This window comes from Lissotriton helveticus, chromosome 5_1, assembly GCF_964261635.1.
Source record: "Lissotriton helveticus chromosome 5_1, aLisHel1.1, whole genome shotgun sequence".
NCBI classification, from domain to species: domain Eukaryota; kingdom Metazoa; phylum Chordata; class Amphibia; order Caudata; family Salamandridae; genus Lissotriton; species Lissotriton helveticus.
In genome coordinates, this window is record NC_136065.1 from 2,119,931,312 (window position 1) to 2,119,949,729 (window position 18,418).

The window sequence follows — 18,418 nt, forward strand, 5'->3', positions numbered from 1 at the left end:
AAACAAGAGTGGATCCGAACACTTAGGGTGTTGGACTATGCTGGAGCACCGGAGTACTCAGTTTACCTAGCCCAGGGGCTGCGGCTGCATAGGGTTCAAGTTGCGTCGGAAACCCTTGTTGAAGATCCAGGAGCCTGAAGAAAGAAGTTGCTGGCAGGCGGCCAGTGAAGAAGTTCGTGGTGATCCAAGCCTGGAACAGGGAAGAAGAAGACCTGTAAGCAGAGGGGACCAAGTTCTGAATCACTAGCCAGTGATTTAGGTGGGCACCAGGATGGCACCGGACGAAGTCACCTCAGCCAGGTGAGTGGGCGCTGCTGGGCTCTGCAGCCTCTCGGACCAGGAGGCGTTGTCGGCGACCATGATGGAGGTGCGAGCTGTCCCACGAAGGTCTCTGCTGTCGACGTCGCTGGACCCAGGATTGGGGCAACAAGTCTTGGCAAATGCAAGCCCACGCTGTGGACTTAAAATGGAGTCTGGAGTGGACCAGGAGGGTCCAGGGTGCTCCTCTTTTGGAGGGAAGCAAGGGCTAGTCTGGAGCAACCAGACCAGCGGTGGTTGTCGTCGTGAAGCGTCGTAAGAGGGCCACTAGCCAACGGGCAAGTGACCTGGACAACGCGGTGAGCAGCAAAGAGCAGAAGGGCCCCACGCAGATCTCGTGGATGCAGGGGGGCTGAACTTCGGTGCTGGAGCTGCTCAGGGTCGGGGCTTCTCTTACCCCAGAGCACTCAGTCGAGGGTCACTCGGTGGTCGTGCTGGACAAGCGTCGTGCAGTCTTCAAAGATGGCCGGTCCCTCGAGGTCTCGTCACACCCACGGATCACAGCTGGGCTGATGATGCAGGTTGAGGTCAGAGGTGCCAGGGAAGCCGGTTCTCGTCGTGCTGGGCAGTCTTGATCCGGAGGAGAGACTTGCAGCAGACCGCGATGCTTGGTTGGTGCCTGCTGCTGCAGGGTGACTACTCCTTAGTCACAAGGGAGAAATCTTGAGAAGAGTCTTGAGGTCCTTTCGTGGAAAGTTGGTTCAGGATTCAAAGATGATCTAATTTGGAAGGGGGCCAGTTCCTACCTTTATCCTGCAAAAAGGGGCTGGCACGCGACTAAGTCCTGCCCTATGGGTGGGACTAGGAGGGGGGTGGTTACACCCCTCTCCTTTGGCGGGCTTTCCCCAGATCAGGGGCTGGAGTGCCCCTAAAACTGGTTCAAGCCGGCCTATGCACAGTGAGCACCGGGGTGCCACTTGCAGTCACCTTCCTCTAAAGCCCTGCCTACCTAGGATACACAAAATCCTGTCTGGGACGGTGCTGGCACCGCCCCTGGCAGGAAACCCTTTGTCCTTGCCTCCTGTGCTGGGAGGACTCCCAGCAGCAGGAGGGCAGACTTGTGTCTCGGTGGCAGCATCCATCTTGTGGAGCTGAGACTATGTCTGACTTTAACCGGGGTTACAGGTTACATACATGTCGTGTCCCTCTAGAAGGGTGGAATGCTAACCCCGTCGCCAGAATTGGCGAGGGGTTAGTATTCCAATTCGTATGACACCTTACTCGACATGTTTTGATAAAGCGATACCAGAGTTGGCATATAACCGCGAGGATTATAATGCACTTAAGAGTATATGGTATGCGTTATCATGGAACAGCTATTAGGACTTGGTTCCGCAAGCTGCAAACGGGCTCAGCTCATGCCAGAGCACTATTTCACATTATTCCAAGCACTCTGCCTTCAGGATTGTTAAGGCCTGCCATAGGAGTGACTGATAGGAATACATGTGTCCATTTTAGGGTTAGATATAGGTATACTATATCTAAAGCAAAGGGTGATTACACCACCTTGCCCCAGCTGTCGTGCAGCCAGTTGTGTCAGATTTGGATGGCCAGCCAGGGGTGGCATAATACATGCTGCAGCCCCTGGTAGGCCCTGGGTACACCTATGCCCTGGGTACCTAAGGTACACTGTACAGGGACTGATAGGGTGACTCAGTATCCAATTAGATATGTACCTAAGGTACATGGAATCCATTTTAACAGAGAGAGCAGTGGGCCTGGGGTCCTGAATAGCAGGGCCCCAGGTCAACTAAGTCAGAAAACCAGCAAAACACCAGGCAAAAAGTTGGGGCAACCATAGTCAGGGATCTACCTTCCTACAGAGGGCATAAGCCTCACTCTGGTTGGCTGGGTCCCTCATTCATCAAGTTGGTGGAGCCTGAGACTTGCGCTTCACCTCGCCTCCCCTACATGAGGGGTGGGGTTGCCAAAGGTGGGCACACCTCTCCTCCTAACTTAGTTTTCCTGCCAATCCTCCCGCCTAAAGTGGGGGTCAGAACCGGTGGGGGTCAGAACCGGTGGGGGTCAGCTGCTGGTAGCAGCGAACGGCAGGGGTAGCTCACAAAGGAAAGCCTTTGAAGCTTCCCCTTTGTGGACCCTGACGATCCTGGGGGAGGAGGCTGGCACCTCGTTCCAGGATGTGCTTTGTTTCAGCACCCAAGAGCGGCAGGCTCTCGACCCAGGGGTCCAGAAACATGTCTGGTGGTGGCAGCTGGCGAGCAGCCACTCAGCCAGGATACTAGAGTTAGGTCGTTTTTCAGGGGGCATCTCCAAGATGCCTCAATGCATTTTTCATTAAATCCCACACCGGCATCAGTGTGGGTTTAATGTGCTGAGAAGTTTGATACCAAACTTCCCAGTTCTCAGTAAAGCCATTATGGTGCTGCGTAGTTCGTATGACAAACTTCCAGACCATATTCTCTTTATGGCATTACTGTACTTACAATTCCTAAGAATTGGTCTACACATTGTAGAGGTACAGGGCTCATGCTCCTGTAGCCTCATCCCTGGTTTAGTGCACCCAGCTAGAGAGGTTGCTTACCTATGCCAGGGCAGTGGATTCTAGGCATGGCAAACAGGGATGTTTGTCGAGTCTTCACTTTGTTCTGTACCAAAACATGCAGCCTGCTGTGTGTGTGTGTGTGTGTCTGTAAAGGTACAGGGCCTCTCAGGATGGCACAGTAAGTGCTTCAGCCCTTAGAGGTCTTCCCTGGTCACAGTGCCCTTGGTACCTAAGATACCTCTTACAAGGGACTTACATGTGGCCAGAGAGTTGACAATTGGGGTTTGCAACAGTACAGTTTGGGGAAAAAACATAGGCCCTTGATACCTGTTTGGCAGGAACCCAGGGCTCACAGTCAAAGTACATCAACATTAGATAAAATGTGTGGGGCACCAATGCAAAAAGAGGCACTTTCCTACACAGAATGGTCGGGGTAAAGTGCCCTCACCTTCAAGTACTGGGATCAAGCGTCCCCATCTGTCTCCTTCAATGTGCTGCAAGCTTCCTTTCCTTATCTTGAACAGATGTCTGCAATTTCCTTGTTCAAAGCATCAGCTCTGCAAGACTCACAGGAACTGCTGGTCTTCTCTACGATGCTGCTGATGCCCTTGCGCCCCGTCTAACTGGCACATTCCTTTGCAGCAGAATCTGTCAGAGAAAACGTCCTCAAGTTCCAGATGCAGTGAGCAAGCTTCTTAGCTTGCCTTAACAGTGTGGGTCACAGCTGGCTTCTTTGGACAGACCCTGTGTGAACCGCTTCTTCTGATCACTGACCGCTACGTCCAGATTTTTATCACCTCTGATTGAAATGGCTGGTCCAATTAGAGGGGCTACTACTTTTGAATCCTTGTTGCACTTCTAATCAGAGACCACTCATGGTGCGCTCACTGCGTGAACAAAGGATGCAAAGGATGACCTACTGTCTTCCTTCGTACCAGCCCATGCTATTCCCTAAAGAGAAATTTTAATTAACTCCAGACTAGGAGGCACTGACCAGAGGGAAGGGTCCTCTTACAGTTAGTACAGCTAAACCCAGATAATAGCAGAGTGTCTACCCCAGCCCATCAGGCCTTTCCAAGGAATTGGGAGGGGCACGGGGCAGCTGGGATGTCCAGCAGAACATCTTGCGTTACACACAACGGCTCAAATCCCCATCCTTCAATGCAACCACTGGCTCTCAAACACATGTCAGGTAGACCAAGGCAACAGGAGCCCAGGAATGTGGGAGAGTTGGGGGGCGGGGGACTGCAACTGCACAGACTCGAGCAGGAGGGTGGCTAGTAACCCACTGCATCTCACTATAGATTTATTGCTCCCACCACTCGCAGTTTACCACAGACTGGGTAGAGAGGGCAGTAGCCACTCTGGAAAAAAGGGGTGCTTTAGGCATGCCTTAGACCTCAGAGCCAGCTCTAGGGTATCAATCCATGTAAACTGGTAGACCCTCAGCAGACATGCAGAATTGTCAGGTCCACGGAGTTAGGGATTTAGAAAACATACAGTAACTTTTAAATGGCTTGCCTGAGATCAGCATGGGGCAGGGGAAGCACTCTCTCCAGAGCCATGCAGAAGACTTCCTGTCCTAACAGTGAGTAAGCTACTTAAGCGACGTGTTGAGTCTCTTTGGCTATGTTTAACATTATAGTGCTACGGTTAGATCACTGTGGAACTCCCAGATCAATAGGGGTGATTGAGCACCTGAATCAATGAAATATCCGACAGTGAAGACCAAAGAAATTTGTCAACAGCAGTGGTAATGGGAATATTTAATGTTACCATGTCACAGCTAATACGAAACATGATGCCTTCTTGCAAGACATTAAACTACTCATGGAAGAAACAGTGAGATGTAAAAGAAGATTTTCCCGTAAGACTGCACAGTATTAAGATTAATTCATAAATACTTGGCACACAACTGTCAGCTCAGAATGCACTAGCAATTACCTGAATTGTTGCATGGAGCCATACATCTCCTGCGATTGAGAGACTGGGAGACCACCTCTGAGACCCATCTGACCAGGGGCCTGCAGAGAGGTGTGCAGGGAAATCGGAATCTGCTGTGCCGCTGCTGCCTGCAGAAGGGAAATGAGGATACATTCATTACAAGCTCAACTACAACATGAACCTAAACACTACCAGCCTTGGTGACTGAGAAGCAGACATGGAGATTAGGCATTTATGTTGAGAGTTAGGAAGGGAGTCGTTTTAGGCAAGATGAAATAGACTCTCTGCATCCAAAGAATTATACATACACATATATATATAAATATACATACATATATATATATATATATATATATATATATATACATACACACAATACACACACACACAATTAAGGTGCAAGCAGTGCAGTAAGTTTATTTCGCATAAACAGACATGGCGCTTTTCGCTCCACGAAGGAGCTTGATCACATGATGCGCTCCAGCAGGCTCAGCGTTTTTAAAGTGAATTATACACTATATATATATATATATATATATATATATATATATACACACATACATATATACACACATATATATACATATACATATATATACATATATGTGTTATATATCTTTATTCGGTAAAATTACTCACCATAAAAGACAACAATATGCATTTTAAAATACATTTCATCAGGTTAAATAATAACAATCAACAAGGAAAAACCATGATTAAAATATAACAGAACACAGACAACAAATGATAAAGACCACAGGCAATAATACTTAGGAAAACTCTAATAGATGGGCTTCAGTTAACTCCACTCCAGTTAGTTAGTGGCCTGGCATTCATTCCCAGAAGTCTTGATCTAATAAGCCAGGCACTACTCAAAAACTTTGCCACCCCGCAAATCAATGAGGTAGATGATGAATCCGTTGAAATCACTCGTAGGGCCGAACGATGGCACCTCAGCCCCAGCCCTCTACAAACTGGTTTCAGCCAGTTTTTCCGTGCCACTTTATACGCGGGACAGGCAAAAAAAGAGATGGGCCACAGTCTCTTTAGGGGCCGCACAACCGGGACATGATCGTGAGGGGCAATCCTGATTGGACCATCTTGAGGTAAATTCATGTACCGGGAGGGTCCCGTACCTTAATTTTAAATAAAGGGCCCTGTCTAGCGGCTTGGTTATAAGGTCAAAGAGGGGTTCCAATTTTCTGGCCCACTTAAACTCAAGGAAACACTCAGTAAGTGACCCCCCTGTCATACTGCGTGTTGCTTCGACCTGAACCCAATCCCAGTATAGTTTCTTGATAACCATTTTGGGCGGGGGAGCTTGAGACTCCCATTCATCTCTCAAACCCAATTGTGAGGCTAATTGCCTCACATTCTTCAACCAGCCAATTTTGTTTCCGACGTCAAGTAAAATTAGGTCGTCCAGTCCTTCGGCGTATTTGGCCAGCTCCTTAGTCCTTCTTAGGCGGACCCAAAAGAGCAGTGGGCGCAGCCTCACTATATCCTTTAGGGCTCGTCTACCAAGGTCTAACCGCAGGGGGATCAGCGGGGTAGAGACAGGAAGGGCCACCACATCTCTCAAAAACTTATTTTCTGCCAAGATTAACTCATTAACGTTGTCGAACCCCCATAATTCGGAGCCGTATAGTGCAGCCGGGAGTATCTGACCCTCATAAATGGCCATTACCGGAGACACCGGTTTACTAATTGATTCCCGATACTCTCGCAAGGTCACCCCCGATACTCTTTTGTGGCCCAATATCATTTTGGCCAGGTGATCCTTCCAAGTCATTCGGCTATTTATCCGAACCCCTAAATAGTCGAATGCGTCGACCAGCTCCAGGGGGGCCCCATTAAGCAGAATTTTTTTTTTTTAATTTTTGGAGGGCGAAAAGGCCATCAATTTGGTTTTGGTAGTATTGATGGTAAGGCCTCTGTCTGTACAAAATGAACTGAATCTGTGCAAAAGTTTTTGCAGGCCTATCGGGGATTTAGCTATCAGTAAGGTGTCATCGGCGAAGAGCAGAGTCTGAATCTTTTCCCCCGCCAGGGTTGGAGCATCCGTCTCTTCTCCTCTCAGGTGGTCCACCACTCCATTCACAAACAATATATTCTTCGTCTCACTTTTCTGTCTCTGGATGCAAGTGGAGGGCACGGACCAAATCTTTAAAATACCTTCTGTTTATTCTACAGCGCACAAACAGTGTAGGCAGTCATGACGCGTTTCGTCCCTCCCTGGGGACTTTTGATCACATATATATATATTATATTTTTGTGAATGTCAGCAGCCCTACATGCCAAGAACAGATGCATACTGGTAAGTAGCATATTCCGTTCGAGGCATGTGGGCTGCTGAATTCACATCTTGTGCATAGAATGCATAGCAGTCTCCTCCTAGCGGCGGTTACCCATGCCAGCTGCAGCAGTCTGAAAAAGAGTTTTGAGTACAGCGTGCCCTACAGCTGCTTGGAGTGTACATCTGCGCAGTAGTGTTTGGTAAATGTATGTATGGTAGTCCATGTGGCTGCCTTACATATGTCTTCTAGAGGAATGTTCCCTAGGAAAGCCATGGATGCCCCTAACTTGCGTGTTGAATGCGCTCTTGGGGGAACTGTTAATGTGCGTTTAGCTTTTTGATAACAGATTTGTATGCACTTAACAATCCATCTGGCTATACCTGATTTGGAAATGGGGTTGCCTTTGTGCTGTGGTGAAAAGGCAACAAACAGTTGCTTAGTCTTTCTGAAAAGTTTTGTTCTGTCTATATAGTACAGGAGAGCTCTTTTAACGTCTAGGGTATGTAGAGCTCTGCCACGGAATCTGGATTAGGGAAGAACACTGGCAGTTCTATAGCTTGATTGATGTGAAACCGGGACACCACCTTTGGCATAAATTTAGGGTTAGTTCGCAGCACTACCCTATTAACGTGAATTTGTATGAATGGCTCCTGAATAGTTAGGGCTTGCAGCTCACTAACTCTTCTGAGTGATTTAATCGCCACTAGAAAAGCCACTTTCCACGTCAGGAATTGTATCTCACAGGAGTGTAGAGGTTGAAAAGGTGGTCCCATTAGTCTGGTTAGAACCACGTTGAGGTTCCAGACAGATGAAGTTGGGTGTCTTGGAGAAATGATTCGTTTGAGTCCCTCTAGGAAAGCTTTAATAGCAGGCTCTCTGAAGAGTGAAAGGTGCTGCCTGTTCTGAAGAGAAGCTGCCACTGCAGCTAAATGTATACGTATGGAACTGTAAGCCAGATTGCATCTGTGTAAATGTAAGAGGTAACATATGATGTTCTGAGTAGATGCATCTAGCGGATTTATGTCATTGTTACAATAGATGACAAATCGTTTCCACTTCGCCGCATAGCATGCTCTGGTTGTAGGCCTCCTTGATAATATTCATACAGTCGGGAGGCAAGTTTAGGTAACCAAACTATGACCTCAGGAGCCAGATCGCAAGGTTCAACTGTTGCGGATCTGGGTGCTGAATGTCGCCATGGCTCTGCGTTAAAAGACTGGGTGTTAATCGCAGCGTTTGATGAGGAACCATGGAAAGTTCTGGTGTACCATGGTTGCTGCGCCCATGTTGGAGCAACTAGGATCAGTGTCATTGAGTGTTGTCGCAGTTTGCGCGACACTAGTGGTATGAGCGGGGCTGGGGGGAAAAGCGTACGCAAACTTGCCTGACCAGTTCATCCATATCGCATTGCCCTGAGACTGCGGATGTGGAAACCTGGCGGCGAAGCTTTGGCATTTTGCGTTTTCCCTTGTGGCGAACAGGTCTATTTCTGGGTGACCCCACTGCTGGAAATATGGTTGCAGCACTGAGGGATGTATCTCCCACTCGTGCATCTGGTGGCTGTGTCTGCTGAGCAGGTCCGCCATCTGGTTGTCCCTGCCTGGGAGGTGTTCCGCCATGAGGAAGATGTTTCTCTGAATGGCCCACTTCCACATGCTTTGCGCTAGATGGGACAACTGTGGAGAGTGTGTCCCTCCCTGCTTCTATATGTAGTACATGGCAGTCATGTTGTCCGTCCGGATTAACACGACTTTGTTGCACAAGTGTACCTTGAAAGCCTTCATTGCCATAAAGATTGCCATCAGTTCCAGCAGGTTGATGTGCATCTTTTTCTGCTGTGTCGTCCATGGTCCCTGCACTGTGTAATGGAGGACATGCGCTCCCCATCCTAGGAGAGATGCGTCCGTCGTCAGCACTATTTGTGGTACAGGCTCTTGGAACGGTCGTCCGCTGCAAAGGTTTTGTGGGTTCCACCAATGCTGAGAGCTGTATGCGTGACCGGTCACCAACACTAGGTCTTTCAATTGTCCCTGAGCCTGGTTCCACTGCCGTGCTAAGCACTCCTGAAGCGGACGCATGTGTAGTCTCGCGTGAGGGACTATGAAGATGCATGAGGCCATCATGCCTATCAACTGCATAAACACCCTTGCTGTGAGCGAGTGTTGGGGTCTGAATTTTTGAATCAGTAATAGAATGCTGTTGATTCTTGCTGAGTTTGGCTGCGCCTTTGCCGCCAGAGTGTCTATTGTTGCTCCCAGGTACTGTTGTACGTGGGCGGGCTGAAGATGAGACTTTGGGTAGTTTAATGAGAATCCTAGGCTGTGTAGGAGGTGAATAGTGCGGGACACGTGGCTGGCACATTGCTGGGCTGACCTTGCTTGGATGAGCCAGTCGTCTAGATAGGGGAAGACGTGAATAGGGTTTCTCCGTAGGTGCGCAGCCACTGTCGCAAGGCACTTGGTAAACACCCTGGGGGCTGTTGTCACCCCGAAAGGCAATACCTTGAACTGGTAGTGCTGATTTTGGATGGTAAACCTGAGATACTTCCTGTGTGCTGGATGTATTGGTATGTGGAAATACGCATCCTTTAGGTCTAGTGTTGCGAGGAAGTCTCCCTGACTGAGTAATGGTAGAACTTGCTGTAAAGTGAGCATGTGAAAGTGTTCTGACAAGATGTATTGGTTTAGGGGCCTGAGGTCTAGTATTGGCCTGAGAGACCCGTCCTTTTTGGGGATTAAGAAGTACAGAGAGTACACCCCTGTACCCTGTTCCTGTATAGGGACGAGTTCTGGCCCCTTTTGGCAGCATGCTGATAACTTCTTGCTGCAATAAGTGTATGTGCTCTGCGAACATAGGACGGTGTCTTGGGGGTATGTTGGGTGGAGTGGAGGTTAGCTCTAGACAATTACCGTACTGAATAAGTTGTCTCACCCACCTGTCTGTGGTAATGCTTTCCCAGACTGGCAGGAACTGTTGTAATCTGCCCCCGACCGGTGTTACATGGTCCGGGGGCAGCGACAAGGCGTCACTGTTTAGTATTGGCGGAGGATCTGGTGTTGTTATTCCCTTGTCCTCTGCCTTTACCGCTGTTGCCACGGTATCCACCTCTGCTTGCTTTATTATAGGTGGTCTGCGTGTTCCCTTTATTGTATTGAGTCTGCTGGGATGCCTGGCCTCTTGTAGCTCCTCTGTTATTGGAGCGTCGAAAGGAACCTCCTCTGAATTGTTGGGACTGCAAGGCCCCCATAGATTTGGCTGTCTGTGTCTTTTTTAATCTTCTCTAAGATTGTGTCCACATCAGGACCAAGTAAAAAAATTAAGGTTTACAGGCTGATTTAATAATGTGGTTTGAATCTCTGGTTTGAACCATGAAATGCGCAACCAAGCATGCCTTCTGAGCATGACACTTTTGTTGATGGCCCTGGCTGCAGTGTCTGCTGCGTCCAGCGCACATTTAATGGATGCGTTGGATATCAGTTTCCCTTCTTGTATTAGTGTTTCTGCTCCTTCCTTGTAGGCATCAGGCAAATGTTGTAGCAGTTGCTCTAATGTGCCATAATGTGCCCTATCATATCTGGCTAATAGGGCCTGTGTGTTGGAAATTCTCCAGATGTTAGCTGCTTGAGCAGCCACCCTTTTCCCAGAAGCTTCTAATACTTTAGACTCTTTGTCTGGAGGAGGAGCATCACCAGTAGTTTGGGAGTTGGCACATTTACGAGCATTGGAGACCACCAAAGAGACCAACGGCAGCTGTCCCTTAATGTATGTAGGGTCCACAGGCGCCGGTCTGTATTTTCTTTCAATTCTGGGGTTAACAACCCTTGCTCTTGTGGTTTCCTTAAAAAGGTCTCCTGCGTGTTTGAGGACACCCTTTAACATTGGCAATGTTTTAACTGATTTCTCTGAAGTGGAGAAAGTGTCAAACAAGAAATCCTCCTCAATTGGGTCAGCATGCATGTCCACATCATGATTATGTGCTGCCCTCTCTATTAATGTGTTAAACGCCGCTGTATCCTCTGTTGGCGAAGTTTTTACAGGATAAGAAGGAGTATTAGGGATAGTTTGTGACTCCCCCTGGTCCATAGGGTCTGTCCAGGCTTGAGTCTGGTCATCTTGATCATTGTCCGCAGGGTAATTGTATTGTTCATCGTAGTCATACCCCATATCCTCATTAGAGCATGTGGGTGAGTATGCCGCAGTGTCCTGGCCATGGTATCTTATATTTTCAAAATGGACAGGCGATGTTGAAGAATCCCTTTTCTTTTTTTAGTGGAATTTTATATGATTCCAGAGGATTTTCCGACCTGATCTTTCTTTGATAAATAGTAAGTCTGCCAGTTTTGGCGTCGATATGGAGCTTTGACTGATCATAACAGGAGGGCTCCTGGTACATAACGTCCCCTTCTAGAGGATGACTCCTTTTTCCAAGTGACACAGTTTTGGGTGGTTCGATCTCTGATTTCGGATCGATAGCCTTAGGCCGTGCTGTTGGGGGCAGTCCAAATTTTATAGGCGGCTTTGGGGCCGGCGTCGATATCGGACTTCGCCCTGTCGTCGTGCTTTTGGCCTTGCGTCGACTTTGGTGCTTATTGCGTCGGAGGCGCGCTCCTTTTCCTCAATTCGACTTGCTCCTTCGAGGCGTCTTTGGATTTTGGCTAGAGGGCTTTATTTATTTATTTTCAAAGTTTTATATAGCGCGAACAAGATCTTCACAGATATCAGAGCGCTTTACATAGAGGGGTACATGAGGGAACATAGTCAAACAATAAATCAATAGATCATACAGTACAGATAGGTGGCTGCAAAGCCCATCACGTGAGTAATAAGACAACTCATACAAATAAGTAAATGGGTCAAGCATGTAGTACAAATCGGTGCAGGGTGTTAACAGAGTTTGAGATAATAGATCAAGTGTATTTAGCCATGAGGATAGCTTTTACTTCTTTTTTAAAGAGTGTAGCGGAAGAGGTAAGCCTGGTTTCGGGAGGGAGTGAGTTCCAAATCCTAGGCGCCAATCCTGAGAAGGAGCGCTTGTATGTTTTTTCCTTCCTGAATCTTCGAGGTTTCAGCAGAAGATCGTTTGTGCCTCTCGTGTTTCTAATTCCCCCAGAGATTGTCAGTTTCTGAGCGAGGTAGCCGGGTGAGTTTAGGTGTACCGCCTTGTGTGTCATGCAGGCGATTTTCAGATGTATTCTGGCTTCAAAAGGCAGCCAATTCAGGGATTTCAAGTCAGGGGTAATATGGGAGTGCTTTTTTGACCCAGTGATGAGTCTCGCTGCAGCATTCAGAGAAGCTCTTAGTGGTGCGGTAGTAGTTAGGGGGAGTCCGCAGAGGGCGGTGCTGCCGTATTCAATACATGGGATGACTAGTGCTTGTACTGCTGTTTGGAAGTCTTTGGCTGGGAGGTAGGGTTTAAGTTTCCTCAGAGTATTGATCTGGAAGTTCGCTCCCTTTGTTGCCTTGCTGATATGTTGCTGCATGTTGAGGTTGGTGTCAAGTGTTATGCCTAAGGATTTTGCTGAATCCACTATGGTCGGTTGGACATTGAGTGCTGTTAGGTGCTTAAGCCATGTTTGTGTGGTAGATATTTTCGTGGGAGGTAAGATCAGAAGAACTCAGTCTTCATAGCGTTGAGTTTGAGGTGGTTATCAGCCAGCCAAGATTGGGTGCTTCTGATCGTTGAGTTCAGACGCAAGATGTCTTTGGGGGATTGTAGCTTGAGATATAGCTGAGTGTTATCGGCGTACATGTGAAAGTTTACGTTGGATGCATGTAGCAAGGAGGTGAGAGGTTCCATGACTAGGTTGAACAGAGTTGGGGATAGAGAGGATCCTTGGGGGATGCCTAGCGTTACAGGTATTGGCGAGGACATCAGGTTGTTGCTCTTGAATTTCTGCGACCTGTTGTGAAGAAAGGAAGTGAACCACTTGAGAACAGTTCCAGATAAACCCATTCTTGTGTTTAGTAGTTCTAGTAGATTCTCATGTTTAACGGTGTCGAATGCTGAAGAGAGATCAAGAAGGATGAGGAGGCAGGTGTCGTTTTGGTCTAGCATTTGAAGTGCGTCGTCAATTATGTGAGTCATAGCAGTTTCTGTGCTGTGTCCTGCTCGGAAGCCTGACTGGTGGCTGTTGAGGAGATCAAATTGCTCAATGTGTTTAGTCAATTGTAGTTGTGCGCATTTTTCCAACAGTTTGGCGGGAGTAGGAATATTGGTGATGGGACGGTAATTGTTGAGATCAGAGGGGTCGGCTGTAGGTTTCTTTAGTAGAGGTGTGACCTGACCAACTTTGAGGGAGTCAGGTATGCTTCCTTGTTGGAGAGAGCTGTTGATAATTTTAGTCCAGAGAGGGAGAAGCAAAGGGGTAAAGTCTTTTACTGCGGAGGCAGGGAGGGGGTCCGTGAGGTGATTGGATGGTTTCAGGGTGCTGAGCAGTTTGCCAATTTCTTCTTCCGAGTATGTGTCGAAGGTAGACCATGTAGCATTGTTTTTTGGTTCAGTGGGTGCTTTGACGAGCTGTTGTTTTTTCGACTCGGTGCCTCGGTTCGAGGGCCTTCCGAGACTCGAGTCCTTTGTTTGTGTCGCTGTCCGTCGACGCCGACCTCGTCGGTTCGACATACTTGGCTTTAGCGATGGACTTTAGCGCACCAATCTTCGGCTCGACACCCTTTGTGGTTGACCCCGTTTTCGACGTCGAATCCGATGTGTTCGCGCTCTTCGATCCGAAGGCTGTTTTCAGCAGTTTTGTTTTCGACTCGTTAGGTTTCGATTTCGCTTTCTGTAGGGCGACCGATGGCTCGTGTGATATATTCTTAGCCGGGCCGAGACGCTGGGCTATAGAATGTTTAACATGATCTTGGCTAAGGCCTTTTGGCGATACCTCGACCTGAGCCTTTGAAAGTTTTTGAGTGTCTTGTTTAGGCCCAGTACCCACTGCTGGGCCGGGTTCATCACTCGAGTCGTCATCGACGGCTCCGATGGGGGGACACGTCGTCCCTTACCTCGTCGACGTTTTCATCTTCGACGTGTTCTTCGTCGTCTTCATAGTAGTTGGGGTCGTGCTCCGAACCTGGATCCGACGGCTGTTCTGGATCCTCAGTCTCGACGACCTCATCGTCGAAGATATTCACCGGGTCGGGCGCTGGCTTCGTCATGGTTTGTCTTGCTGTACGTCGGAGCCTAAGTGTCTTCTTTGACCGGAACCGAGCACAAGCTGGACAGTTGTCCTCATTGTGGCCTGGTGATAAGCACTTGTTGCACACCGGGTGCACATCTATGTGCGGGTATTTAGAGTTACAAAGGGGGCATCGTTTGAGCGGGCTCCGTTCCATCGACGATCGGGCCTCTGGTGTCGAAAAGGCCACGCGGCTCTCTTAGACGTCCTGCTTCGAAAAGAACTGGAACAAGAACTCTGCACCGATCGAAATAATACAGACTACCCTGAAGGCCTTTTGGCCTTGTAGAAAAGTTTCCGAACTTGAGTAAAGAAAAGTACATCCGAACCCAATGGCGGAAAAAAACAATCTGAGGATGGAGAGGATGCCCATGCGCACTGTAGTCCAGGGGAGGAGCCACCTATCTCGTGATACTTCGATGACTCTTCCAGGACAACAATGTGCAATCATCCGGACCCAACACTAGGCGGCGATCTATGCACAAGATGTGAATTCAGCAGCCCATATGCCTCGAACCGATACATCTGTAAGAGACATTAGTTATGGATTCCTCAATTTAGAATTACCCCCAGGTGTCAGACTGGATCCAGACAATTTTTCCCCCAGCAGTTCCCCTGCACATCGGTCGACTGCGTTAGTCGTTGGCGTAATGATTGCCAGAATGACATTGTGGTATCTACTTAAGACGCCGCCCCTGTGTGCTGGCATCAGTTCTTTACCTGACATTCCACGCCTGAAGCGCAGAGCCATGCAAGACATTGACCACTGGTGCACAAAATTAGGGCCCTGAAAAGGCGTTACTTACCCTAGAAGTCAGTGGATGGTTGGTGAGGAATCCATAACTATGTGTCTCTTACAGATATATAGTTAACGAAGGTAAGTAACTTGTTCATCTGAAAGAGACTAAGTTATGAATTCCTCACCTTAGAATAGACACCCCAGCAATTCCAATCCCAGAGGTGGGTCTGCAAACTAAGTTCACATCAGAAAGTCCTGGAGAACTGAACGGCCAAAGAAGCTGTTCCTCCGGACTTGGCTGTCCAGTCAGTAGGGTTTAGTAAACGTGTGCAATGAAGCCCACATGGCTGCCTGGCAGATGTCATGGAGAGACTCCACATCCCAAAGAAGTAGTGGCTGCCGTCGCCCTGGTGGAATGGACACAGAGCCCCACAGGAGGTTCCTTCTATGCCAAGGAATAACAGATTTTGATGCAAATAACGACGTATCGAGAGATGGTCCGCTTTTACACAGCCCAACCTTTCTTGAGGCCCACACAGCTTTCTTGAGGCCCACACAGCCAACAAAGTCCTGGTCATCCATCCCGGAATTGCTTTACACGATCCAGATCAAATGAAAGCACACATTTTGGATCCAGACGGTGGAGCCCCTCTCCTCTTTAGAAGGATGCGAGTCGGGAAGAAGGTGAGCAAAGTGATGGCCTGCCCTATGTGGAAAGAGGTAGCCACTTTGGAAAGGAAAGTAGGCCTAGTGCGAAGGACAACTTTGTCCGAATGAACGGCCAGTAAAGGAGGTTTTGAAGAAAAAGCCTGAAGCTCACTCACTCTGAGTGCAGAGGTGATGGCGACCAAAAAGGCAGTTTTAAGTGTCAAAAGTCTGAGAGGACAGTTCTGAAGCAGCTTGAAAGGATCGCACATAAGGTAGGTGAGCACCAGGTTCAACTCCCACTGAGGAATTACGAAAGGAATGGGAAGAAACAAGCGAGTAAGGAATATGCTACTTACCAGTATGCATCTGTTCTTGGCATAGAGGGCTGCAGAGTGGTACATTTATGAATAGATCGACATCTGGTGTTGGGCTCGGATGATTGCACTTTGTTTTTCTTCTGGAGAAGTCTTTGTCGTCATAGGTGACTCCTCCTCTCGGTGTTAGTGCGCATGGGCATCGGCTCCATCCTTAGATTGTTTTGCCATAGTAGGGTTAGATGGAGTAGTGTAGTGTAGTACATAAAGATATGCCCATGTAAATGTATCTAAATAAGATAATGTTGGGACAGACACAGGTTTCCGGGGAGGCAGGGAGGGCATGTACCACTCTGCAGCCCTCTATGCCAAGAACAGATGCATACTGGTAAGTAGCATATTCCGTTCGAGGCATATGGGCTGCAGATGGTACATTTATGAATAGATTGTACAGCAGTTACCTCCCTAGCGGTGGTCACCAGTGTCTGTCGCAACTGTCTGAAATAGAGTTTTTAATACAGCTTGGCCCACTCTGGCTTGTTGTGCAGCCTGTACATCAACACAGTAGTGCTTTGTGAATGTATGTGGTGTAGACCAAGTTGCTGCTCTACATATGTCATCTAGGGGAATGTTCCCTAAGAATGCCATAGATGCTCCTAGTTTTCTTGTGGAATGAGCTCTAGGAGGAACAGTTAATGTTCTCTTTGCTTTAATGTAACATATTTGTATACATCTTACAATCCATCTTGCGATGCCTGCTTTAGAGATAGGATTGCCCTTATGTGTTGGGGAAAATGCTACAAATAGTTGTTTAGTTTTCCTGAAGTCTTGTGTTCTTTCTATGTAGTATGAAATGGCTCTTTTAACATCTAGTGTATGTAGAGCCCTTTCTGCCACCGTCTGTGGCTTTGGAAAGAAGACTGGTAATTCCACTGGCTGATTGATGTGGAATGCTGAAATTACTTTAGGCAAGAACTTTGGGTTTGTTCTAAGAACCACTTTATTCTGGTGTATCTGTAGGAATGGTTCTTGTATTGTTAATGCCTGTAACTCGCTTACTCTTCTGAGTGAGGTAATGGCTATAAGGAATGCCACCTTCCATGTAAGGAATTGTATTTCGCACCTATGCATAGGTTCGAAGGGTGGCCCCATTAGTCTGGTGAGTACTACGTTGAGGTTCCAGACTGGGGAAGGTGGTAATCTTGGTGGAATGACTCTTAAGACCTTCCATGAATGCTTTTATCGCTGGTACTCTGAACAGTGATATGCGCTGCCTGTTTTGTAGGTATGCTGCTATAGCTGCTAGATGTACTCTGATAGATGTGTACGCTAGATTACATTGCTGTAAGTGTAACAAGTAGCAAATAATCTCCCTTGTTGATACGTCTAGAGGGTTGATATTGTTATTAGTGCAGTGTATAGCAAACCTCTTCCACTTAGCTGCATAGCATGCTCTGGTGGTTGGACGTCTCGCTTGTTTAATTATTTCCATGCAATTTGGGGGGAGATCTAAGTACCCAAATTCTAGGATTTCAGGAGCCAGATCGCTAAGTTCAATTGAGTTGGATCTGGGTGCATTATCTCTCCATGGTTCTGTGTAAGGTGCATGGGTAGAATTCGTAGCTTTTGATGTGGCACTTGTGAGAGTTGCAGGAGCGTGGTGAACCACGGCTGTCTTGCCCACGTGGGTGCTACTAGTATCATGGTCATTGAATGTTGTTGCAGTTTCCTGACCACTAATGGGATTAGTGGGAGAGGGGGAAAAGCGTATGCAAATTTGTTGGACCAATTTATCCATAACGCATTGCCCTGCGACAGGTGATGTGGGTACCTGGACGCGAAGCTTTGGCATTTTGCGTTCTGATGAGTGGCAAATAGGTCTATCTCTGGTTGTCCCCATCTTTGGAAGAATGGCTGCAGTATTTGTTGGTGCAGTTCCCATTCGTGTATTTGTTCCGACTGTCTGCTTAAGATGTCTGCTATCTGGTTTTGAACTCCTGGTAGGTGTTCGGCTAACAGATAGATGTTTTGAGGAATGGCCCATCTCCAAATCTCCTGTGCTAGTCTGGATAATTGGAGAGAGTGCGTCCCCCCCTGTTTTTGAATATAATACATTGCTGTCATGTTGTCTGTTCTGATCAGGACTGCTTTGTGGATAACATGTATCTGAAAGGCTTTCAATGCTAGAAACACTGCCAGTAGTTCTAGATAGTTGATGTGCAGTGTTTTTTCCCTGCACACTCCACCTTCCTTGTACTGTGTATTTGTCCATATGTGCTCCCCATCCGGTGAGCGATGCGTCTGCTGTTATTGTCACCTGTGGAATTGGCTCTAGGAACGACCACCCCTTGGTAATGTTTGTTCTGTTCCACCACTTCAGAGAGCGGTGTGTGCGGTCGTCTACCAACACCAGATCCGTAATCTGTCCTTGAGCCTGATTCCACTGTGTCGCTAAGCATTCTTGTAGCGGACGCATTTGT

General features: G+C 47.8%; 1 protein-coding gene across 6 annotated transcripts in view; it reads right to left on the minus strand.

The window, feature by feature from the left end:
• The window catches only part of PRRC2B (proline rich coiled-coil 2B), a 549,871-nt gene that overhangs the window by 139,361 nt on the left and 392,092 nt on the right, over positions 1-18,418 (minus strand). For all 6 annotated transcript variants that reach the window (XM_078646193.1, XM_078646192.1, XM_078646191.1 and 3 more), the window contains one exon: positions 4,766-4,893. In XM_078646193.1, the coding sequence (XP_078502319.1) occupies positions 4,766-4,893 (128 nt within the window). The remainder of the gene's footprint in view (positions 1-4,765; positions 4,894-18,418) is intronic.